Source organism: Cnephaeus nilssonii (assembly GCF_951640355.1).
Source record: "Cnephaeus nilssonii genome assembly, chromosome: 19".
Taxonomy (NCBI): domain Eukaryota; kingdom Metazoa; phylum Chordata; class Mammalia; order Chiroptera; family Vespertilionidae; genus Cnephaeus; species Cnephaeus nilssonii.
Window position 1 is genome coordinate 48,804,593 of NC_137090.1, and position 25,849 is coordinate 48,830,441.

The 25,849-nt window shown below is 43.5% G+C and overlaps 1 protein-coding gene across 6 annotated transcripts in view; it reads right to left on the reverse strand.

Moving 5' to 3' along the window:
• Nucleotides 1-25,849, reverse strand: part of SPECC1 (sperm antigen with calponin homology and coiled-coil domains 1) — a 256,884-nt gene that overhangs the window by 51,317 nt on the left and 179,718 nt on the right. For all 6 annotated transcript variants that reach the window (XM_079797262.1, XM_079797264.1, XM_079797265.1 and 3 more), the window contains 4 exons: nucleotides 20,670-20,812; nucleotides 19,528-19,628; nucleotides 8,100-8,181; nucleotides 4,646-4,802 (listed from right to left, as the gene is read on the reverse strand). In XM_079797262.1, coding sequence (XP_079653388.1) covers nucleotides 4,646-4,802; nucleotides 8,100-8,181; nucleotides 19,528-19,628; nucleotides 20,670-20,812 — 483 coding nt within the window. The remainder of the gene's footprint in view (nucleotides 1-4,645; nucleotides 4,803-8,099; nucleotides 8,182-19,527; nucleotides 19,629-20,669; nucleotides 20,813-25,849) is intronic.

Below are 25,849 nucleotides of genomic sequence, written 5' to 3' on the forward strand. Positions count from 1 at the left end.
TTCCACGTGCGGGCGCACACGTACAGTGCGATTGAAACTTCGTGGCCCATGCGCAGAAGTCGGTTTTCGGCCTGGGCGAGTCTATTTTGAAGAAGTGGCGTTAGAACACTCAAGGGGCCAAAGAGCCGCATGTGGCTCGAGAGCCGCGGTTTGCCGACCACTGCCTTAAGCATTAACCCCTAGGGATAACATCAGTTGTGTTTCTGCTCCAGGCCCAGAAAAGCAGCAAAACCAGGCAAGCGACTGACCTTAGGACCAGCTACAATGACAAATGACCCCTTGCCCTGGGGCCGACCAATGAGTGGAGACCATGACCCTGAAAGGACACAGCTAAGAAGGGGACACATACTCTATTGAGGTCCTCCCCTGGGACTTGCCCTGAAAGGCCGCAGGATGGAGGACCAGCCAGGCCCTCCCTAGGGAGCACTGTCTCCTCGCCTCCCCTCCTAAGCTCCAGGCCCTTCTTTGGCCTCTGTAGCTTGTTTCCTGAGCCTTCCTTCGACAGCTCACTCATTCCACCTCTGTGACCGTCTAAATAAACGTCCTCTTGCAGTTTGAGCCCTGGCTCTGAAGTCTTTCTTCGCTAGAACTCAAGTACCGAGGTTCCTGAACCGAAGTCCAATCGCTGGTAACAACTGCCAACAGCAGCACTTTTTTAACAGCAAAAACTGGAAACAACCAAATGCACGTCATCAGGAAAATGGATGAACTGGGGATATTTATATAATAGATTACTATACAGCAATAAAAACCAATGAATTACAGATGTACGTAATAACGTGAATGAACAGCAGGAACAATTTTTAATTAAAAAACTCCCACAATGTTTTTATGTATACAAAGTTGCAAATATGCCCTGGCCAGGTGGCTCAGTTGGATGGAACATCGTACCAGACACCAAAGTGTGTGGGTTTGATTCCTGGTCAGGGTACATACCTAGATTTTGGATTTGATCCCCGGTTGGGGCTAGTATGGGAGGCAAAACTCTCTCACATCCGCTTCTCACATCGGTCCCCCCCCTCCCTCTCTCTCTCTCTCTCTCTCTTCCTCTTTTTCTAAAAGTCAGTAGTAATACAAATATCCTCAGGTGAGGATTAAATAAATAAATAAATAAATTTTAAATATGCAATTTAATTAAAATACTATTTGTATTGTTTGGGTATACAAAATACATGGAGAAACTGTAAAGAAGAGTAGGAAAAACACACAGAGTTCAGAATGATGGTGACCTTGGAGGAGGGCAAGGAAGGGGCAGGAGGTGCTGCAAATGGCAGGAGCTGACAGGAAGTTCAAAAGTGTTAATTTTCTTTTCCTGAAACTGGAAGGTGAGTGTCCAGGTTGATCTCCATCGGGTTGATATTCCTTATACCTTACACATATTTTATTATTATTCTGTATCCATCCAATATTTAATAAAAAATATTTTAAATGACTTAAAAGGAGTAATGGGATGAGTCTAGATTGTGACAATCTGCATCAAGGTAGGGAGGTTTTAAGGAAAACTTTATACTTGAATTAAAATGTTCTTGTGTAATGTGATGCCTGCCTCTCCTTCTATCTGACATATTTGTAAACTCAAACCCACAAGCTTCTGTTAACGATGAAGTTATGGTGACTTTGCCTGTGTTTGCTGTGCCTGGCCTGGACTTCTTCCATTTCTTAGAGCTGAATGTCTAGGCCTGACAAACTAGGGAAGACTGTAATGAATATTTGGGAGAGAGTTTCTGTATAAATGAATGACTAAAACATTTACCAAACAGTTTTCTTTTAAAAACAGAGCTACCTAGATATGATTGCAAAAAAAAAAAAAATCAATAATAGGATGAGAACTTCCAAGGTAACTTCTATCCTGCCATTGGTTTGTCTCCGTGACATGAATATAAAAATACGTAACAAAGTAATTTCACTAATTTAAGCTTTCATGATTAAGGGTATAGTATAAACAGCATATTAATACACAAATAGCCTTTTTGTATGCATTTCGGGCACAAAGAAAAGAGCAACTGGAAAAAAATAAAACAAAAGTGTAAAAGAGCCATTTCAGAATAGCACTCATTTTGGTCCTTAAAACCTGTTTTGATTATTTCAGTTTCTTGCACATAAACAAGACTGACATGTAATACCTGGAGCTTTAAATTAAACCTCTAAATGATATGACTTCATTTATTTGGGCCCAAATAATTGACTGCACCCAAAGATATAGCAAGAGCTGAACTTATTCAGACTTTCAAAAAATCCTTTTATAATATTCATAATAGTAGTTGTAATATCTGTTAAAAAGCCATTACTCCTAAGATAGCCAATTCTGTATACTCATCTACCTACCTATTCTTTTGTTTGATTTTTATAAATTTTTTTATTATTGATTTCGGAAAGGAAGGGAGAGGGAGAGAGAAATAGAAACATCAATGATGAGAGAGAATCATTGATTGGCTGCCTCCTGCACGTCCCCTACTGGGGATTGAGCCCAAAACCCGGGCATGTGCCCTGACCAGGAATTGAATTGTGACCTCCTGGTTCACAGGTTGACTCTCAACCATTGATCCATACCAGCCGAGCTATCTACCAATTTTTAATATCTACCTATTTATTGAGTGAAATGCTATGGGTGTACCACAACACAAGAAGTTGAGAATGACATAAAAATGTAACACAGAGAATTTAATGTCCACTAAACTACAGCCTTAATAAGGGCGAAGGCATGCTGCTCTGCAGAGTGAATTAAACACCCAAATGAGCGGAGATGCCAAAGGCAAAGAAAGGAGTGCTGATGCCCCAGGTGGCTAGTGAAACCTCACACACAGTTTGTCCTGGAAGGAGAGGTGGTCAGGAGTTCAAGGCCACAATGCAGGCACTGCGGCCGGAACCTTGGCGGCATCAGAAGCACCTGCATCATGCTGCAAAGGCAGAGGAAGAACAGGCTTTGCTGACTGCGGGGCAGGGACCTTCTGCACGTGGCGGGGAGGACTAGCTTGAGGAGAACCGGAGACGGGTGGGATGTGGACCCACGCGGAGGTTTCTGACACGGCTGCACAGGAAGCACTGTGTTCCAGAGGCTGACTCCACGCGGAGAAGCAGGGCGTGATGGAAGGGAGGCGGTGGCAGAGATGTGAGAGCAGATAGCCTTTCGTGCCCACCCGGCGGTCTCTGCCCACTCTATCGCCCACTCATCGCCCACTCCAGCCCTCACCTCCCGCTGAAGCACCCTCTAAACAGCCTTAGCAACGCCCCTCCCATTTCTTGCAGCCATTGTTTACTGTCCCACTACCACTACCCACCTCAGAACCAGACCTCTACACGCTTGGTGGGTCCCACGGCTTTACCAAAACGAGTGCCAGCATCTGATGTTGGCATTTGCACTGTGGCTCCCACTGGCCTTTCCTGGTGAGATGTCCTAAGGACCCACCTCCCAGCCCCTACTGGCAGAAAGCCTACCACACCTGCGCCAGACTCCCCAACCACTGCAGCCCGCAGTCCAGTCCCACTGACTAACACCACGGCCCGGGATCCCTGCAGGCGCGGCCCGGGATCCCTGCAGGTGCGGCCCCGGATCCCTGCAGGCGCGGCCCCGGATCCCTGCAGGTGCGGCCCGGGATCCCTGCAGGCGCCCGCAGAACTGCTGCTTCCTCTCCCGGGCTTCCTGGTCCAACAGCAGCGCCGAGCACCAGCTCGGTCCTTGTCCCACCGCCCGCACGTCCCTCTGCTGAAGGCAGGCACTGGGTCTTAACCGTTCTCATTCAGGAAGTATGTGTAGAAGTAAAGTGACCCTGGTGATGAGGAAAGACGTGCTTCTCACCACTCCAACTGCTCTGAAGCTGGACATGAAGACTCCCTCTCCCTTCCGCTACGAAAGCCAACAGGTTTAGAACACTAATAGAGAGAATCAGTAAGCCCTGAAGCCTCAGATGTTACTCCAGACCAGGTCTCTGGGCTGCCATCACAATCCCTTGGGTAATAAAAATGAAAAAAACTCAAGCTGCTGAACACCCCACTCCCTAGCTTTGAGTCTTCTATTGAATCCTCAAGGCTGAAAATCAGGTTGAGGATCAAGGTGGGGGTGGGGGGAGAGGAGGAATGATGAGGAAAATAAGACATTTTGGGGGGATGGGTGGCCTAGCAGCCTGACTCTGTACCTAGTTAATCAATATCCCTAATGCACATTCCTGTCAGCCTATAGTCTAGTCACTGCCCCTTCCTTAATTATCTGGTCTTGCAAGACCTCTTTACCTAAATACTCACATTTTGCAGAGGCCATAAACCATGAACCATACACAATCCCCAGAGGGGTTATCAGCGCTGGCACCACACCAGGCCTTTAGGTGTGGTCTCATGACCCCCATCCCAACACACAGGGCTTTTTGCAAAGCCAGCGGAAGGTCCGGAAGTCTGATCCATATTTGGGGGACAGAGAAACCAAAGGGTATAAAGAGAAAGCCTCCTCCTTATTGGCTTGCTCAGAATTTGGAACAGGCTCCCAAGTCACGGTACTTGTACATCTGGAAATAAATGGTTTTTTCCTGTATCTCCAGATACTCCTGTGTATTTTTTGGTCGCCTGGTAAATTCTGTAACATAAGGAATAAACAAAGGAAGAACACAAGGGCATCGGCCCACTGTCTGATTTCTCACTGTTTATAACGTGGTACCTGAGTTTGCTGTGTGGCCTCAAGCCCCCGGTGGACGTGCTCAGCAGCCTCGTGCTTCCGAAGCCCAGGGCCGGGGGTCTGCTCAGCGACTCCAGGGAGGGGCTCTTGCGGAGGTAAGGGTCTGGCTTCAGGTCGTCAGCTCTTCCCTTTAGAAGACCTGTGTGCACAACAACACGATCACTACTCCCGAAGGACAGGTCTGACTGGTCACCGCACTTTTTAAAACGTGGTACCGTACAATACAATTGTACAGCACAATTCTCATTTTATTCCCAATACAAACAGATAACAGACATAGTGTCTAGATAAGCAATAAAAATGCAAGTAGGGAAGTGATATTTTCTAGAAAGGACTGCTCAGGCAGGGATGACTATATAATTCAAAGGACTAATGCCAAATGAGCCCCTTTTTAAAAATCACTCAGAATTTCAGGACGCACCAGAGCGCTGGACCTGCGCCCTCGTTAAGAGCCTGCGCCACTGCACAGGTCAATGCGAGGCCGGTGCTCGGCTTTCACGGACGGGCATCTGAGAGGGGGCTGGTAGGAAGGTGCCTAAGGGACCATCAGGTCACAGGTGGCAGCAGACAGAGCTGGGAACCAAGAATGACAATTATTTTATAGGCGAAAAACCCTGACTTTCTAAAAAGAAGTAAAAGGAATTCTTTTCAGGCTCCTCTCTGCTGTCACATTCGTCTGAGTCAAAACAGGTAACAAAGCAGGCTGATTCCAGCTGACAGTTCTTAATGGGCACCAAGGCATCCGGCAGGAGAACGTTCTGGGCTGTCTAGTTTGTATTTACAAAGGAAAGGGGAGCTCAGAGAATGAAGTGGCCTGCTCAGTGCCACAGGCGAGCCTTCAGTCACCTCCTCGGGCACCTTAAATAGTCATGGAAGAAAATACTATTCGTGCACTAACAGCCACCAATTATGGGGAGCGGGAAGCGCAGGGAAAACAGTGCTTACACCACTGAAGAAAACAACAAACACACTAATCCCATTTCTACAGTTTCTGATGACTCAGTGCTGTCCAGCCTGAAGGCAAGCAGTTTCCACAGTAATCCTGCTCAGAGAATAAACAGAGTCGGGGCAGACAGGTGCGGGGGGGGGGGGGGGGGGGGGGGGGGGGGGGGAGCGGGAGGCACTGGCCGCCGTGGTCTCAGTGTCAGCATTTACCTGGTCAATTAGAAGGCTTTCTCTACACAAATGGGAATTTTAAAGCTGGAAGAACAGAAAAGACACAAATATTGTGACCAAAAGCTCACCTACTTCACTTGAAAATGGTTAAGATAATAAATGCTATGTCATCGGTATTTACCACAATCAAAGCCACACGTGCCTAAGACGCCCAGCACTGTGCCTGCAGGCAAGCTGCTCCCCGGCACCCTCCGTTTCTCCGAGGGTCACTCAGTTGGCACAGGAATAACAACCTGCTCTGGGCCTCACTCACCCTTCTCTGTTTTTCTCACTCTGCCAACCTTGGACTACCCACTGGCCCTTGGTCACCATTTCCTTCTTCCTGGCATCATTACTATGAAGCAAAAGCCTTTGTAAACCTTCATCATTTCTTTATGAAGCTGTGAATCAGAGCCACCACTAGCCTCATGACCGAAAGGCCACACTGCGGGGAAAAGGAGGAGAACTTGCATCCTGGTCCCGGAGCCGTGTGGCTGCGGCAACCGTTTATCTCTGTGGGCTGGGTCTCACATGTCACCTGCAGCGCACAGGCCCAGGTAGCCTGTAAATTCCCGCTGTCAGTATTTATCTCACTCCAAAGCCCTCAATTCCATGAACAAGCAAACAGAACTCAGAGGGGAAAAAATAAGGTAGTAAGGTAAAAGAATTTACAATCAAAGAGTGAAACTTATCTCACAGAAACAACTATTTTCAGAATTAAATCTGTCCACGTCTGACCACGATCCCAAAGAAGTGCAGTGGGAATGTACTTTTGTTTACACCATGTTACAGAAATTCTGTCTTAACTTAAAAGCAAAGGACTTCTACCTATGCACGCCGATATTTGGCTTTCTCTCCTCCGACAGGCACTGGTAAATAGCCAGTTAGGGTTCTTGTCATTTTTGCTTCCTCACAACAGTGGCCACGCGGACACAGAGACAGACGGCTCAGGTGTGTACTCCGGACAACCTTCGCCTGCTGCTAAGGTGTCTGTCCTGCAGGTGAGCCGGTGTGCAGACAGTGGGTCCGTGACAGGAGCGACCCTGCTGCAGCACTAGGCCGGGGCCAAGTCCACTCCACCCTGCAGCCGTCTACCAGGCAGACAGCGTGCTTTGCACTTTGGAGAGGAGAGACCACCGCACGGAGGTGGGATAGCATGGCCACGGCCGGGCTGCAGGTGGCAGCATCGGTTCAAACCCAGCAGTCCCTCTCCCGGGTCCCCTGTAACCGAGTGCCCCGTAACGGCGTGCCCCGGAACCGAGTGCCCCGTAACTGTGTGCCCCATAACCGTGTGCCCCGTAATCGTGTGCCCCGTAACCGAGTGCCCCGTAACCGTGTGCCCCGTAACCGTGTTTCCCGTATCTGTGTGCCCCGTAACCGTGTGCCCCATAACCGAGTGCCCCATAACTGTGTCCCCGTAACCGTGTGCCCGGTAACCGCGTGCCCCGTAACCGAGTGCCCCGCAACCGTGTGCCCTGTATCCGTGTGCCCTGTAACTGTGTGCCCCGTAACCGAGTGCCCCGTAACCGTGTGCCCCGTATTTGTGTGCCCCGTAACTGTGTCCCCAGTAACCGAGTGCCCCGTAACCGTGTGCCCTGGAACCGGGTGCCCTGGAACTGTGTGCCCCGGAACCGAGTGCCCTGGAACTGTGTGCCCCGGAACTGTGTGCCCCATAACCATGTGCCCCGGATCGAGTGCCCCGTTACCGAGTGCCCCGTAACCGTGTGCCCTGTATCCGTGTGCCCCATAACTGTGTCCCCAGTAACCGAGTGCCCCGGAACTGTGTGCCCTGGAACTGTGTGCCCCGGAACTCTGCGTGACTGGCTTCCGGTGGGGGAGGCAGAGCAGGAGTGAACATGTGACACGGAGGATTACAGCTACAACCAGCACTTCCTTGTCAAGATGTGACTTTCAACAATATGTGGATGAGGGTTATTCTCAATGACAAAAATATCTCAAAAGTCCTATTTTAGAAATTATGGAAGCAATAGACTGTCAGATAAGATTTTTTTTCTTAAAATATTTTTTTTATTTTCCTGAGATTCAGTATAAAACAAACAAACAAACCAGCAAACAAGCACAGCTCCCACAACCGGACGCTGCCCCGGCGCCCTGCACAGGGAGAAGGGCACCACGCAGGAGCAGGCTCTCACCTCATCACACACACCGAGAGCCCGAAATCGTCTGGAATAAACACCATTGACTATTTTTCTATGCTTGGTTCATGCTAAGAAAAGTGAACCCCACAAAAACGTAAGTAATCATGTTGAAGACCATTTACCTGAGAGGGGCAGGTCGGGAAGATCCAAGCGCTGGGCCACTCCTTTGCTGGCTGGGCGAACGCCGCTGTAGGTGGAATGCCTCTACAAAACCAAAGGGCACACCAGCAGGTGAACGTGTGACATCAGGACCAGCTCAAGCAAGGTGTGTGCACACATGTATGTACACGGGTTCTCAAGCTCATCGGAATCACCAGAGGGAGCTTTTAAACAACGTATTAGTCTGAAAAGATAGTAAATGCACTTGGCATGATCCTCAAAAGGTCCAGAGAAGACACATAGTTAGAAGGAAGTCTGCCTTTCCTATTCCTCTCCCTGGGGGAAATCATTATTTTATTTAAACTTTTAAAAAAGCTTTTATTGATTTTAGAGAGAGGAAAGGAGATGGAGCGAGAGAAATATCCATGATGAGAATCACTGCACACCCCACACTAGGGATCGAGCCCGCAACCCAGGCACATGCCCTGACCGGGAATCCAACTGTGACTTCTTGATTCATGGGTCGATGAGCCACACTGACTGGGCAGGTGTAATCATTATTAAACAGCTTTGTGAATGTCTTTCTGAAATATTCTATGCATATTCAAGGATATGTGTAAAAACACTTTTTTAATGGCCAACAGATATATGAAAAGATGCTCAACATCACTAATTATCAGGGAAATACAAATCAAAACCACAATGAGATATCACCTCACACCTGTTAGCATCTACACTAATAAAAGAGTAACATGCTAATTGACCGTACCTTTGTGACGCCCATCAGCCAATCAGGAGTGAGTATGCAAATTAACCAAACAAAGATGGTGGGTTAATTTGCATATGCAGGTGCCAAGTGGCCGGGGGCGGGGTGAGACGCTTGCGACGACGCAGGCATTCCTGACCACCCCAGCTGCTCCGGGCCTCTGGGCAGCGTGGGAAGGCGGAAAGGTGGCTCCGACCAGAGCAAAGGCGGTGCTGGCAGCCAGGAGAAGGAAGGCCCATTCTTGCACAAATCTTTGTGCATCAGGCCTCTAGTGGTCATTATAAAACAACAACAACAACAAAAACAGAAAATAACAAGTGTTGGCAAAACTATAACCCTCGTGCACTGTAGGGGGGTAAGTAAAATGGTACAGCCACAATGGAAAAGAATAGCGATGTTCCTAAAAACATTAAAAATAGAACTACCAGCCCCGTGGGGGAGTTCAGTTGGTTGGAGCATCGTCCTGTACACCAAAAAGGTTGCAGGGGAAATTCCTGGTCAGGACACTACCTAGGTTGCAGGTTCGATCCCCGATTGATGTTTCTCTCTCTCTCTCTCTCTCTCTCTCTCTCTCTCTCTGAAAAAAATCAATAAACATATCCTTGGGTGAGGATTTAAAAAGAATAGAACTGCCATATGACCCAGCAATCTCTCTTCTGGATATATATCCAAAATTATTGAAAATAGGATCTTGAAGAGACACCTGCATGGCCAGGTTCATTGTAGCATTATTCACACTAGCCAAGAGGTGAAAACAACCTGAATGTCCACCAACAGATGAATGGATTAAAAATGGGGTATTTAATCCAGTTTAATTAAGTAAGTACTATATATGTATCCATTGTTTAAATTTAATTACCATAACAATTGTTAAAAATCATGATTTACTCATAATTCTGCAATTTGAGCGGGGGCAGCAGGAATAGCTCTTCTTGGCTACATGTACTTTGACAAGGGTAGTTCAGCAAGGACTTAACTCACAGGATCCAACCGGGCAGTGGCTGGAAGGGCTTGGCACCCGGGCATCCCTCTCTTTCTCTGTTTGTGATCTCTTCCTCCACTGCCTCTTTCTACCCACGTGGCTACTCTTGGGTATATTTTACTTTTTTGATATCCAAGAGGGTAAAAATGGATACTGCAAAGCTTTCTGAGTCCTCTGTCCATAAGTTATACACAATCATTTCTGCCCCATTCTGCCGACCAAAGCAAGTCAAAGAGCTAGACTAAATTCAAGGGGAGGAGACAGAGCCTCTGCCAGAGGCCAATTCCAGAACGTCATAAATGCAAGAAGTTTCATCAAAAGGTTGATGGAACCTGGAGGCTTCTATATTCAGCAGGGCTGTTTTAAGTCAGATTATAGTGGGGAAGAATTCGGTCCTAAGGCAAAATTAAAAAGAAACTGGAATATCAAAAGGCACTTTTTAAATCAGGCTCAAAGAGAAGGAGTGCCATTATCATATTTAATTATGTGGCTTCTTGTTCAAATTGTAAAATACCTAATTCATATTTGGGATTGAAAGCCTATAATTTCTAAAAAGCTGCCAGATCCTCTGCCCCTGGAGAGGAGAGACTGGGCAGCTAGAGAGATTAAAGCTATCAGCTCTCTCGCTGGGAAACTACCTAATGCTTTGTTTAAAAATTACCGTAGAAAGCGCTGGGACAAGCAAATTTGAGCAAAAATAACCTTAAAAGCTAGTCAATGCTGTGGAGAGCGGAACAGAAAAAGATTTAGGAAAAAAACTTTGATTTATTTAGTCTTGTTGATCTGTCCTTTAATTTAATAGGAAGAGAAATGCGGCCAGGTCAGTTGCTAAATTTTCCCAAAGCAAACAGGAGGTGGGGGAAGGGAGACACGTGGTGATCCTGTAAGATGGATGCCCCCTCCCGAGATTACAGTCTCATCTCTGCCATGTTTTTTCCTGATTCATAATTTAAAAGTTTTACAAAATTTAGGAATGTGTCTGGGATTTCTGTACTCGTAAAGAGAGAAAACTGGTTTAAGACAAAATGTGCGCACCGCACCGTCCGATTTCGGATCTTAGGATAGTTTTTGAGCTAAACTTAACTCTCTTTACGATGGTACAGAATAAAACCCCAAAGCTGTTTTTTCCTGCTAAAGAAAGATGGCAGAGACAATCCAAAGATTTCCATAATAAAGGGTAGTTTATAAATAATAATAGACTGCATTCAAAAGTTAACATTAAAACTGCTAAAAAAAAAATCAGTAAATCATCTCTGTTACAGAATTTACCAAAGTAAATGCCTTGGATAATTATAACTGGCTATAGAATCTCAAAATTGTTGAAACATAGCTAAATAATATATTAATTATAAAGGTCTACAGAAAAAAAATAAAAAATAAAAAATAAAAAATAAAGGTCTAAGTAACCCAGGGGAAAACTAGTTTTGTTCCTTATTGAAGGAGGGGGCTGGGTTGGTTGCATTTCCCCCAGCAGAAAAGATGTGGTCATTTTAAATCAAGCAGCTAGGCCGAAGTTTCCCTGCCAGCAGCAACCCTTCAATTGTTCTCTCTAAGGAAAGAATGAAGTTAATTTGCATTTAAATGGCGACAGGGTTGCTTCCCCCTCTCACCAGCCAGAAACATAGTTTTCAAAAATAATTAGCAACTTAGAACTCTGGAAGTTTACTGAATCTTACATAATAAAAAGGTAATATTTAAATTACCATCACTCCGCTACGCCCATGATTGGGCCAGCGGGTAACACAGGGGGCGGGACTCGGGGTGGCTGGGGTGGTGATTGGGCCGGCAGGACGCTGAGCTCCCGTTGCCAGCGGCGACGCGAGCTCAGCGTCTGCGCCATGGCTGTGCTGCGGCACAGACAGGCCTCTGAGGCAGCGAGCCGAGCCTGCGTTTTGGAGGTTTGGAGGCGGCGGGCGGTGGGCGGGCGGCGCGGCTCCCCGGGGAGGAGTCTGGCGGCAGTTGGGCCGCAGGAGCATGTGGCAGCGGCCCCAGGCTTCCTGGGCGGGAGGCAAAGGCAAGACCCCAGCCTGGGCTCCGGCCGCAGGAGGACCACGCCCCCGCCCCGCCTCGCCCTAGGGGCCCAGGGACTTCGGAGCTGCCGACCAGCGGACAGACAGCTTACACATGCATGATTAAATCATGCACTGGGCTTCTAGTTAAATAATAAAATTTATTAAATATCTAGGTATTTTGAAATGATAAGATACTGAAATATTAATCTAAATTTGCCTCGTGAAAAATTTAGAGGGTAGAATTGAATCTATTAATTAAAATTTGTCTTGTATTTTTAAAAATGTGACGTTATCCACCTAAAATTGAAGGCTTCTAAGAGTTTAAAGTTCAAACTAAGTTAAGAGTGTTAACGAAAGAAGCCACCTGCTAACCTGACAAGCTCAGGGGAGGCCTGCGTGGCAGTCTTGAAAACTCAAGAGACCTAAAATAACCACAAAAGATGGTCTGAAAATTAAATATTTAACTACAAACAGGTTATAGTGGGCAGTCATTCCTAAGCTGATATCTTCCCTGACAAAGATCAACTTAGATCTTCTTTCCTGAGCCCATTTGCCTTTTTGCCTCTAAGATAACATATCTGTGAGATGTCTGGGTAACTTGTAACTTCCTTCTTTTGCTGGAGCCCCTGGGGCACAACCAAATGTGGTAGGCGCCAGGACAGATGCCTCAAATTCCTTCATTATCATGTTAATTGTTCCTGTACCCACCTAAGTATGTGTCCATCATTTTACTTTTTATCCAATCCCAGGGGTTTCCCACCGTTTGACTTTATCCCACCTCCTTAATCCATCACCAATGAATTTCATGTAGCCCACCTATGTCCCTCCTTTGATGGCAATGTATAAATACAGATGTAACCCACCATTCTTCGGAGCATTATCTCAATTCATTGAGGTTCTGCTTCCCGGCATATGTCGACAGTTTGGCTCAAATAAACTCACTAAAATTCTTTACAGGTTTCAATGTGTTTTTTTTTCGTTAACAAGAGAAATCATATAGTTGTGGTAACAAAATACATAAAAGTATAGAAATTCATTTTTGAGAAAATTATTCTTGTATTTTCTCTAGAGAAATTAATAATTCAAAATATATTATAGTCCCTCTGGTAAAATTTCAACCTAGGTCTAATTTAAAAAGAAGGATTAATTCTATGGTCTCAACCAAATTTTTAATATAAAGACCAGTTAAAATTTAATTGATATCTTTAAAAACAATTATAAAAAGTATTTAATATAATCTTTGATGGTCTTTCCAAGTTAAATTTTAAGACTTTAAAATATTTTTAATTTAACTGATCTAATATATTTGAAATCATATGAAAAGCTTTATCAAATAAAAATTAATAAATATATTGTTTATATACATATATTTTAAATGTTATGAAGGTTTTGGCCTCTAAGGAAGGGCAAAACAAGTTACTAAATGTTTCTTAAATAAAGCCAAATTTTAAAAATAAAAATAAAAAGCAAGCAATAGCCCTCAGGCAGCCTGCATTTTCAATGGGCTGGGGGTGGGGTAGCGTTTCTGCCTCCTAGATCAGATGTACAAATTTGCTTGCTTAAGATGCCTGCTTTAATTACTTAATAAATTAGCTTTTTAAATTATAATCGAGGTCTCATATGTTATATGAGAAGCCAATATTTTTATAAGCAATTAGATTTAACAAAAGCCAAGATAAAAATTTGCATACCGCCAGTCCTCTAAAAAAGTTACTGAGGCCTCCCATAATCCCTCTGTATATGCAAATGAGCCAAAAGAATATTGTTTAAAAGTAAATTTTAGGCTTAATAAAAAGGAGAAAATTTAAAATCTCTTCCGCTAATATTTACAGGGTAAACTGAAAGTTATTATTCAAGCGTTAAATCTGATCATTAATAGTAGTCACCATGAATGAAAAGGAAGTCATTTAATGCATAGACATGGCCTGGCAATATTGGTGAGCATCCAAAAAGCAGCAGCCATGTAGGTTGCTTGGTGTAAAAAAGAAAGAAAATGGTTTTTAAAAGAAACTCTCTAATGGTGACCTAAAGATTATTCTGGAAGGAAATAAAGAGAGGTTTCCTTAAAATGTCTGGAAAATTATAATTTAAAGTTAATGTATTAGGCCTCAAAAAGAAAAGTAAGTAGTTTGTGTTTTTGCCTCCCTAAACAAAGCTAATGTAAAATTACTCAAAGACTATAGCAAAAATTCAATTAGTGTCATTTATTGTCCACAGCTAAGGATAAATAAAGTTAAAAAATAAGCCTTATTTCAAATTAATTTAAATTGGCAAATTAAAATAAGTAAATATTCAGGGGAACTTAACTGTACTAGGCAGGAACCTGTTCCTGAAGCATTAATTTTTTACCAATGGTTCATCTCATAGAAAAACTGCTTAACATGTAATGAATCCAGAGCAGTCATATTTCTATACAAAGATTTAAATTAAAAACTATCAAAACTGCATTGCAAAATTTCCAAAAGCCTCTAATAATATTTAAAACAAGAAAGGGGAGATAGTGGAATAATCCCCTATAAGAAAATTACATCAAGCCTTAATTGCTTTAAATTTTTTACTTTAAGAAATTTTTCACTTATAATGCTAATGGAAAGACACACATGGTGTCAGAATAAGCCAAAGGAAAATTATTTGGGCAAAATGAAAGAATCCCAAGTCTAGTTTATAGAAAAGATTCCTTTATTAACCTTTGGTCGAGAATATGCTTATATATTTCCAGAAAACTCCTCCAAGCCCGTGTGGATTCCTGCAACAATGGATCCGAGAGAGGAACTAATCAGACTACTCCAGCCACAGATGGTGGTGGCCCCAGGCAACATGCTGACAATAGAGGAGAAACAGTCCAGAGATGGAGATGGTGAAGACGCCTTGCCATGCTAGCAGTCAGCAGCTGTGTGTCACTGCAGGTTGCCCAGGAGCAAGCCAGAGAAGGTCGGACCTGCATCTCCACTGTTTGTCCACTTTTCAGAACTAAACATTGCTGGCATGTACCCATAAAAAACTGTTGGACATTGGAAAGAGGACTCAAAGAACTGTTGGCCCAGAAAGGAGCTTACTGCAGACTGATTACTTTGATGTTTGGCAGCAATTTAAAAGAACATGAACGTGACTAATTTTTAAATGTATTAAATAAAAAATGGTGATATGCCGGCGGCTAATTCCAGCATGTCATAAATGCAAGAAGTTTCATCAAAAGGTTGATGAAGCCTTGAGGCTTCTATATTCAGCAGGGCTGAATACATGTTATTGCCTAGTGGAATGGCCGAAAGCATTTCCCCAAACCTGAAGATCTGCATATGTTATTGCCTGTTACCAGACAGCTGAGGGCATTTCAATCTACATGTTATTGCCTCCTGCTGGCCAAACAGCTGAACAGCCATAGGCAGTTCCCCCAACCTGACAATGCCTCCTGTATACCAAACTTACCTTTGATATGTATGTCTACTTTGCTATAGGGCAAAATGTGGGAATAAAAAGAGCCCTGGGTCCGGAGCTAGAGAACTTAGCTACTACAGCTAAGCTTCCTCTGGCTCCCCATGGATTACAAATTTATGTTATATTTCTAGCCTCTTTATTAATTTACATGCAGCCCCTTTTCCAGATTCCTGAACCCTTCTAGATGCTGGATATCACCCCGGCAAGCCTCCACGGCACAGGAGCAATCACTAACTCAGCCAATTTTTCAGACAATTTGCCACTCACCTTTTTGCTTTTGTTTCCAATAAAAGTATGGTGGGGGAGAAAGAAAATGTGGTATCTACATACAATGAAGTATTTTCAGTCTTAAAGAAGGAAATCCTGCCCCATGGTACACCGTGAAGGAACCCTGAGAACATTACCTGCTCCACAGGCAGGGATACAACGGTGATGCTGTGGTCCTAACGCTGCCCCTAGATCTTGACAGAAACGACGGTCCTAGGCAAGCACTCAGGAAAAGGGCGCTCTAACCATGGAACCACACTGGCCCGTGCAGCCTGGCTGGCGTGGCTCAGTGTTTGAGTGTCGACCTGGAAGCTCAGCGCAGACTAGAGCCTTCTCCTCCCGCCCTCCCTGTATTAAATTCCTTTCTGCTTCACTAGCTAGAGTGATTCCTGATATTTGAAAATTAATCGAGATACACTCTTTATACAGAAAAAGCTAAAGTGGGCAAAAATTTGTAAAACAATTTCACTGTATAGTTTTTTAATAATTTAATCCAAATTAAGCTAGATGCCCATCAATAGAGGTATGTTTAAATAAATAGTTGCATATAATATAGCCTTAAAAATGAATTATTTTCCCAAATACTGAAACTTAAAGATGTCTTTGATAGTCTTTCATTCATTAAACAAATATTTATTGAGCTTCCTCTATATAACTATGTGCTAGCCAGTGTTATAGGCGAGAGATATACTAGCAAGCAAACTAGATAAAAATCTCTGACCTTAAGGATTATATTTCAATGACAAAGTGAAATGAGCCAGTATCTGAATAATGTGTAGTGCATAGTGTAGTCCAATTTATAAAACTTTCTCTCCCTATACACACACACACACGCACACACTTTTATGCTAAAAAAAAATCTAGAAGGGTATACAATAAGCCATAAATGGTGGTTATTTCTGGGTCCCTTTACTACTACTACTACTACTACTACTACTACTACTACTACTACTACTATTTTAATCCTCACCAGAAGATTTTTTTCATCTTTTTTTTTTTTTTTTTTTTTTTTAGAGAGAGTGGAAGGGAGGGAGGAGAAACAGAGAAAGAAACATCGATGCCCTGGCTGTTTGGCTCAGTGGATAGAGCATCAGCCTGCGGACTGAAGGGTCCTAGGTTCAATTCCAGTGAAGGGCACATGCCTGGGTTGCAGGCTCGATCCCCAGTAGAAGATGTGCAGGAGGCAGCCGATCAATGATTCTCTGTCATCATTGATGTTTCCCTCTCTCTCTTTCCTTTCCTCTATGAAATCAATAAAAATATATTTTAAACAAATGAAACATCGACCTGAGAGACACATCGATTGGTTGCCTCCTGAATGCACCGCAACAGAGGTACATGCCCCCTTGACCCGGAATCAAACCGGTGACCCTTCGCACTGCAGCTCAAGGCTCTAACCATGGAACCAAACTGGCCAGTTCAGTCTGGCTGGCATGGCTCAGTGTTTGAGTGTCGACCTATGAACCAGGAGGTCACGGTTTCATTCCCAGTCAGGGCACACGCCTGGGCTGTGGGCTTGATCCCCTGTAGGGGACATGCAGAAGGCAGCTGATCAATGATTAAATAGATTTGATGATTATCAAAGTATAAATAATTGTTTCATTTGGTTTTATATATAAGATGGTGGAATATACCTTAAAAGGCAAACAGTAAAACAAACAAACAAACAAACAAACAAAAACACCTTAAAAGATCCCAAACAATATGCATAGCTACCAAGGACACCAGGAAAGGGTACCTGTTAATGACAGCATCGATCTTAGTGCAGGAGAAGCAGAGTGCTGAATGTTATTTATCACATCAAAAGCCCTGATCTTAAAGAGGAAGGAACATATCCAAGCTCCTTTAATGAGGCCAACATTATCCTAATTACAAAACCAGATAAAGATACTACAGAAAGAATTACAGGCCAACATCCCTGATGAACACAGATGTAAAATCCTCAACAAAATATTAGCAAATCAGATCCAGCAATATATTAAAAAGATCATACACCATGATCAAGTGGGATTTATTCCAGGGATACAAGGCTGGTACAACATTCAATACACAAATAACGCAAATCAATAAACGCGATACATCACATAAACAAATTGAAAGTAAAAAATCTCATGATCATAACAAGTAGATGCAGAAAAAGCATTTGACAAATTCTAACACCCATTTTTGATAAAAACTCTCAGCAAAATGGGAATAGGGGAAGCATATCTCAACATAATAAAGGCCATATATGACAAACTTACAGCCAACATCATACTCAATGGGCAAAAACTAAAACTATTTCCCCTAAGAATAGGAACAAGACAGGGATGTCTACTTTCACCACTCTTATTCAACGTAGTACTAAAAGTCCTAGCCACAGCAATCAGGCAAGAAGAAGAAGAAATAAGAGGCATCCAAATCAGAAAGGAGGAAGTAAAACTCTCATTATTCACAGATGACATAATATTGTATATAAAAAAACCCTAAAGACTCTACGAAAATCTACTAGAGTTAATAAAGAAATTCAGCAATGTAGCAGAATATAAAATCACATCCATCAGCAAATCAACAAATGACAAGAGCTGGGAAGGATGTGGAGAAAAGGGAATCCTAGTACATTGCTGGTGGGAATGCAGACTGGTGCAGCCATTAAGGAAAACAGTATGGGGTTTCCCCAAAAAATTAAATATGGAACTGCCATTTGACCCAGTGATCCCACTTCTAGGAATATATCCTAAGAGACCCGAAAAACCAAACAGAAAGGATATATGCACCCCCATGTTCATAGCAGCACAATTTACAATAGCTAAGATCTGGAAACAGCCAAGTGCCCATCAGCAGATGAGTGGATAAAAAGCTGTGGGACATTTACACCATGGAATATTATGCAGCTATAAAAAAAGAAGACTCTCTTACCCTTTGAGACAGCATGGAGGGACCTGGAGAGTATCATGCTAAGTGAAATAAGTCAGTCAGAGAAAGACAAGTATCACATGATCCCACTCATATGTGGAATCTAAGTAACAAAATAAAATGATGAACGGAGTGGATCCAGAGACATGGAAGCATGGAACAGAGTGCAGAATCTCAGAGGGAAGGCGGGGGTGGGGGTGGGAGAGGTGGGAGGTAATCAACCAAAGACCTTGTATGGACATATGCATGGCCCGGGGACACAGATAATAGGGTGCTGAAGGCCTGGGACAGGGGATGGGGTGGGCTGCAGGGGGTCAGGGGTCAATGGGGGAAAATGGGGGACATATGTAATACTGTCAACAATAAAGAATTATTTTTTAAAAAGTGTTTTTAAAAATAAATAAAAATAAGAAAACATATATAAAAGAAAAAGCCCTGGTCTTAGAAAATGTCAAGAAGCTTTGGTCTAAAACCATCAGAAGACAGCACAGATGGCAGGCTGCATCCAGAGAGCTCTTAAGAATTTATAAATTGTAAACATTCTTTCTGAGGGCATTTTAGAAAAAACAATTCTTTGAGAAAAACATCTAGTTCAATGTTCATTTCTAGTAAAAATTACAATCTTCATTTAACTGAAAACTTCCAAAGTGTCATCTTACGAGGAAAAAAAATTACCAAAATTGTATGAAGTTTATAGTGTCTCTCTTGGACCTTTATTAGGCATTAAAAGTGTACATTTTAATTAAAATTAAACTAGTATTGTCTGGCTAGCACAGCTCAGTGGTTGAGCATCGACCTATGAACCAGAAGATCATGGTTCGATTCTGGGTCGGGCACATGCCCAGGTTGTGAGTGTGCAGGAGGCAGCCGATAAATGATTCTCTCTCTCTCCCTCTTCCTTTCTCTCTGAAATCCAAAAAAATATATTAAAAAAAAGGAAGTTAAACTATTATTATTTTAGGTTTATTAAAAATGTTTAACCTGCCTCAAAAAATAAACCAATTGGTTTTTACTCCCTTTTGTTGCTCGTGTAGAAGACACTGATATTACACGCTGACACAGACCACCACCCACACGCAATCCTCTTCTAATACCTGCATTGGAGACACGGCAGCCGCCGGGGCCGTCCTCACTGGTATTCCGCTCAAGGGGCTTCTGGGGGGCTTATGGACAGAAACATTCTGTCCAGCTCCACCTGCAAGAGATGGGAACATTGATGTATGGTGAGTTCGAAATCGCAAATAATTGTTCCTGATTTGTTACTTTTTTGGCAACTAAAAATGTACGCCATGCTGTTTATAAAGTATTATGTACATACTCTTTTCTCCTTTTCCCCTGTGGACGAGTGTTGAATTGGAGAGTGAGAGGGGAGGAATGAAATGAACTAAGTGGTGTTGGTCTTAGATACAGGACAATAAGGAACAGGAAAATTCTTGCATAAACCACTATTAATTCACTTCCCATCTTCATAGACTGAATGTAGTCACTGGGATTTCATATCTTTCAACATTTGTAGTCTAATCTTAATCTAACTCAGCTGCAAACTATTTTAACAGAAATAATTAGGAACATCCTAAGATCAGCCATTACTCCAGTCTTCCAAAACAATAAGCATATTTGTTGAGTCAAGTGAAGAAATACATTGTCATTTTGGACAGATGCACATTTGGTTTTTCTATTTATTATATTTATGTGTATAGAGAATATAGATACACATTTTTCTTATATGTGGATAACAGTGGATAAAGGTGGTATTTCCAGAAAGAGGAGGACTGTACTAAGATCAGGAATGGCAGATCGCATGGGTGGTTGCATGTAAGACAAGACCAGGTGCAGAAAACTCCATCTGCGTGTTGCAGGATAAGGTGGGTCAGGGCACCAATCAGAGCACCAACCCCAAGGAGGCAATGCCTCCCTTCCTAGGAGGTGAAGGCTCTGGCCGACCTCAGACCACAGAAGGCAAATAAAACAGCAGTGACCTGATTTTTATGGACTGAGCGGCAAAGGAAGGTGGCGAGGCAGGAGCAGGCGAGGAGGAAGTGGGGAGGGAGACTGCCCAGGGCCAGCTCACTGCAGCTGCAGCACGTCTCTTGTGTACAGAGGCTTCCTGTGGAATTATCTAGAAGAAACCCTTGTGGATGTACCAATTTGGGGTCAGTGTGGAGTAGAGACCGGCTTGATATTTGGGGCCTTGGTCTGAATTGAGTTTTGCTTATAAAACAAAACGATTAAATACCTGGGTGTCCCAAGTCAAAGGACTTGATGAGGGACTTCACGGTGGTCGCGGGCTCCAAAGGTGCTGCGGAGGCTCTGCTGACAAAGACGCCAGGCCAGCAGCTGGGGGCGTTGGCCTCGGGCTCCGACTCGGCACGCACAGGTCTGCACGGCAAAGAGCAAGTCAGTCGCAAAGGTGGCGAGTGTTCATGGGGAAATTCGCGGGTGGGAACAGAACAGATGTGGAGGAAATACACGGATCTGGAAGGAGAGCCCACATTTAAAATCCTGTTTTGCATCAGCTTTGTGTCTTTGGAAATAATGTAGGTGTTTTCTTGGGAATGGCCAGAAATAGAATTTTAATATGTAGAAATAAAAAAATGTGAGTCTATTCTGCAAACTGTAAAAACAAACAAACACAAATATTATCCTATATAATAAAAGGCCAGCACCCATAATGACATAATGACCAGAACGACTGATCAGCCAGTTGCTATGAGGTGCATTGACCACCTCTCAGTCCCTCCCTCCAGCCTGCAGGCTCCGATCACTGGATGGCCAATGGGGAACCACAGGGGAACCGGGGTGGGTGGCAGCAGGGCGGGACTGGGGACTGGCAAGTGGGCGGAACGGCCAACGTCTTGGTCCCTCCCCCTGGCCCGCAGGCTCCGATAGATCGCCAGATGGCAAACGGGGAACCAGGGTGGGTATTGGTGGCGGAGCAGGACTGGGGACTGGTGAGCGGGTGGAAGGCAGACCTCTTGGCCCCTCCCTCCAGCCCACAGGCTCCAATCGCTGGATGGCGAATGGGGAACCACGGAGAACCGGGGTGGGTGGCAGCGGGGCGGGACTGGGGGCTGGCGAGCAGGCGAAAGATGGCCCTGATCACAGTCTAGGCCTAGGGACCCTACCCATGCACAATTGCGTGCGTTGGGCCTCTAGTTCATCATAAATACTTAGTTTACCGTCCATGGTGACGACAGTAAATTGGCTTGTCCATGTGTCCCAAACCCCTCCTGGCCCACAAAGATTGGGGAGATGACACCTCAGGACTCCCTGCAACTAGGATTTCAGATGTGATCTAGGGTCCACCAGTCGGCAAGATGTGGCCTGGCCTGGAGTGGACGGCGCTGGGGAAGAGGGACAGGGGTCCTCGGGCTGAGACAGGCTGCAGCAAAGGCGAGCTGCTTGCTGCTCTGTAGAGGCAGCGTTTGGCCTTCCAGGTAGGTTCCCTACGCTAGGGCTCCCCTTCATGGTGAGGTAGCAGCGCCCTGGTCGCTCCGTCCTGTGCTGTGACTTTGGGGAGTTGTCCCTGGAAGCTCAGCTAGAATCTGTGTCTTCAGCCTCCCAACAATCCTGCAAGCCATTCAATACCTTCCTGCCTGACCAACTAGACAATGATCTATTATTACAGCAGAATCCTGACTCCTACACCATTTGCCCTGCAGGAGCCAGACGGAAATGGTATTCTAGAACAAGTAACACTGCGATTCTGCACGAGGCGAAGCTTCTACTCCCACCCAAGCTTTCCTGGCAAGTTTGAATGTGGTTTCTGAATTCGAGCACAGACTCATCGAAGTCTTTTAAAGATAGATCATCAAATTCAACCCTCTCACACACGGCTTCCTCGCCCAGCGGATGTTAGCATGTCATTTAATCTCCCTGGGAAGGACTCCAATTGCCTACTTTCTAGACCACGGCTCTTTTTATTGTATCAAATTGTTTGAAAGATGATGACTAATTTATGAGAATGGCTCAAAAAGAATATTTCTAGTAGTATATTTTAATAAGGTCAGTGGAAGTTTAAAGTATTTCCTTGCTGATCTTTTTAAAATGAATCTAGCTACTCATAAGCTTCTGCAATTGAATCTACTTGTCCTTAATTCTCAAAGCTTTCCTCTGTAGATATGCAATCAACGTGAACAGAATGAATTTAAGTGAAACAGAACTTAAAACACATCACACTGCTCTACACTTTCCTCTCTGCGTTCCCTTCTTTTGGGTGGAAAAAAAAATCAGTAAACTGATGACATCACTGGAAGAAAAGAGTAGACATTTCAGAAACTCGTAGGGGGTTGGGTTTAATTATTTTTTTTTATTGAATGAGCTTGGTTTCTTATTTTCCCCATTGTGTTACACAGTATAAAATTAGGTGGTGTACTAGTATATGCAGAAAGAGAATAACATCAGGTTACGTATGAGCAGAAAAATATCTCCTCTCTCTGTCCCAGACATTCTCAGGCAGGTGAGAAACAAAGCGGGCCACCCTCGTACCCGTCCATTTAAATAACTCGCCCACTCATTATGGTTTTAATTTGCATTTCTCTGATGATTAGTGACATTGAGCGTCCTTTAATATGCCTCTTGGCCATCTGTATGTCCGCTTTGGAGAAGTGTCTATTTAGGTTCTTTGCCCATTTTTAAATGGTATCTCCTCACACCTGTCAGAATCAACAAACAAGTGCTGACAAGGATGTGGAGAAAAGGGAACCCTTATGCACTGCTGGTGGGAATGCAGTTTGGTGCAGCCACTGTAGAAAACTGTATGGAGTTTCCTAAAAAAATTAAAATGGAACTGTCTTATGACCCAGCAATTCCACTTCTGGGTAAATATCTGAAGAAAATAAAAAACAATTCAAAAGAATATGACCCCTATGTTCATTGCAGCATTATTTTTTTAAAATATGTTTTTATTGATTTCAGAGAGGAAGGGAGAGGAAGAGATAGAAGCATCAATGATGAGAGAGAATCACTGATTGGCTGTCTTCTGCATGTCCCCTACTGGGGATCGAGCCCGCAGTCTGGGCATATGCCCTTGACTGGAATCAAACCTGGGACCCTTTAGCCTGCAGGCCAATGCTCTACCCACTGAGCCAAACCAGCCAGGGCTGCAGCATTATTTACAATAGCCAAGCTATGGAAGCAACCCAAGTGCCCATCAATACACGAGTGGATAAAAATGCTGTGGTGTATATATATACCAAAGAATATTACTTGGCATAAAAAAGAATGAAATCCTACCAGTTGTGACAGCATGGATGGACCTAGAGGGTATATGCTAAGTGAAATAAGCCAGTCAGAGGAAGACAAATACCATAGAACTTCACTTACATGTGGAATCTAATGAACAATATAAAGGAATAAACAAAACAGAAACATGCTCATAGATACAGAAAACAGACTGACGGTTGCCAGAGGGGAGGAGGGCTGGGGGACTGGGTTAACAAGGTGAAGGCATTGAGAAGTACAGATTAGCGGGTATAAAATATGGGGTTGTAAATTACAGCATAGGAAATATAGTCAACAACATTGTAATAACTATGTACGGTGCCAACTGGGTACTGGAAATATCAGGGGGACACTTTATAAAGTATATGATTGTCTAACCACTATACTGTACACCTGAAACTAATACAAAATAATATTGAATGTACACTGCAATTGAAAAAAATTTTAAATTAAAAATAAATACTTGCTACCCAAAGGTCTTGTAGAAACGTAGGGCACCCCTCCTAAAAGGAAGATCATTTAAAAAATTCATTTTTATTTCATTCCTTGATAATAAGAACAAAATAAAAATCCTACATCTACTGAAGTATTCCCTTCAATTATCCAAGTTTCTCTGTGATTCAAAACATCAAATGGAAAGTCAGAAAACTTGTTCAGACTCTATTAGAAAACTGCAAGGCTTCAAGACCAGTTCCCAGTCCTTGTGACTTCAGAGAGCCAAAGACCCAACCAGTCCACAGGCTAGAACAGTAAGAGTCAGTATGAGGAACTCTGCAGGTTAAGTGGATTAGAGAAGCTACTGGTCTAAATACTAACCGTGTTACATAACAGTGGGGTGTGTGCGCGCGCGCGCGCGCGCGCGCATGCGCACACAGACTTACAAAGCCTGAATTGAAGAATAGTTATTAGTATTTTAATCATAAATAGGCTTGAAATTCATTACACCAGTCTGTCTTAGAATTATTTGGGCTCAACCAGTAACAACACCAGTAATAAATGAAGTACATTTGACTCTTGATCATGGGTTTGAATTGCACAGGTCCAGTTAGACATGAATTAGTTTCAATAAATACAGAGGAAAGTATGTCTAAAGAAAAATATATTTTCTCCTTATGATTTTCTTAATAATTTTTTCTCTAACTTTACTTTATTGTTAGAACACAGTATATAATAATACCTACACATACAAAAGATTTGTTAATCGACTGTTCATGTTATTGGTAAGGCTTCCAGTCAACAGTAGGCTATGCGTAGTTAAGTTTTGAGGGAGTCAAATTATGCAGATTCTCAACTGTGCCCTAATACCAGTGTTGTTCAAGGGTTAACTGTATTACATTTCCACTGTTCCAAGGAAGAATGAGAACTCTATATTCTATAAAAGATATTAAGAAGCATTTAAACATAGAGACAGGTGTGTTACAGCAAATACATTAAATGACAAGTTGCAAGGTACCACTATTTGGGTAAACCTTTGTTCAAGGCTAGCTGATGACTCCTAAGACAGATGTTAGGTTCTAAGGTCAACCCAAACCACCGAATACAGCTTACATGTTTTGTAATACAGCTGGATACAAATATACCACCTTTCAATTAGCCTAATGCATTCGTTTTTTACAGCATTTAGCTTCTTTCTTCAGGTGCATCTTAGATGAAACGGCTGCCCTTGCTTAGGGGCCATGTTTAAAACAACAGTGAGGCGTGTTTCCATCCACCACCAGCAGGTGAAACTATGACAATATGAATAACTTCCACAAGAAAATACATGTATGACATAACTCCTCACTAAGTATCATATGTCTTAAAAACATTATCTAACTGAATTTCCACAAAACTCCGATATTTTAGAAGAAAAATCTGACAAAGATAAAGCAGCTTGTCAACGGTGAATCTGGAATGCAAATCCGGCTGTGTGGCCATGTCTTTCTCAAATTTTTGATAATGCATGGGAGTCCTGGGAGAGGCATACAAGGGTTCTAAAAAGAATTTTGATGGTATTTCTTGTTTAAATTTATTTAACACTAGAAGCCCGATGCACGAAGATTCGTGCTAGAATGGGACTTCCTTTCCCTGGCTGCCGGCACCACCTTTCCACTCCGGCCCAGCCCCAGAGCCACCTCTTTCCGCCCCGGCCCCGCCTTCCCACGCTGTCCAGAGGCCCTGAGAGTCCGGGGGTGGGGCGGAATGCCTGCCCCC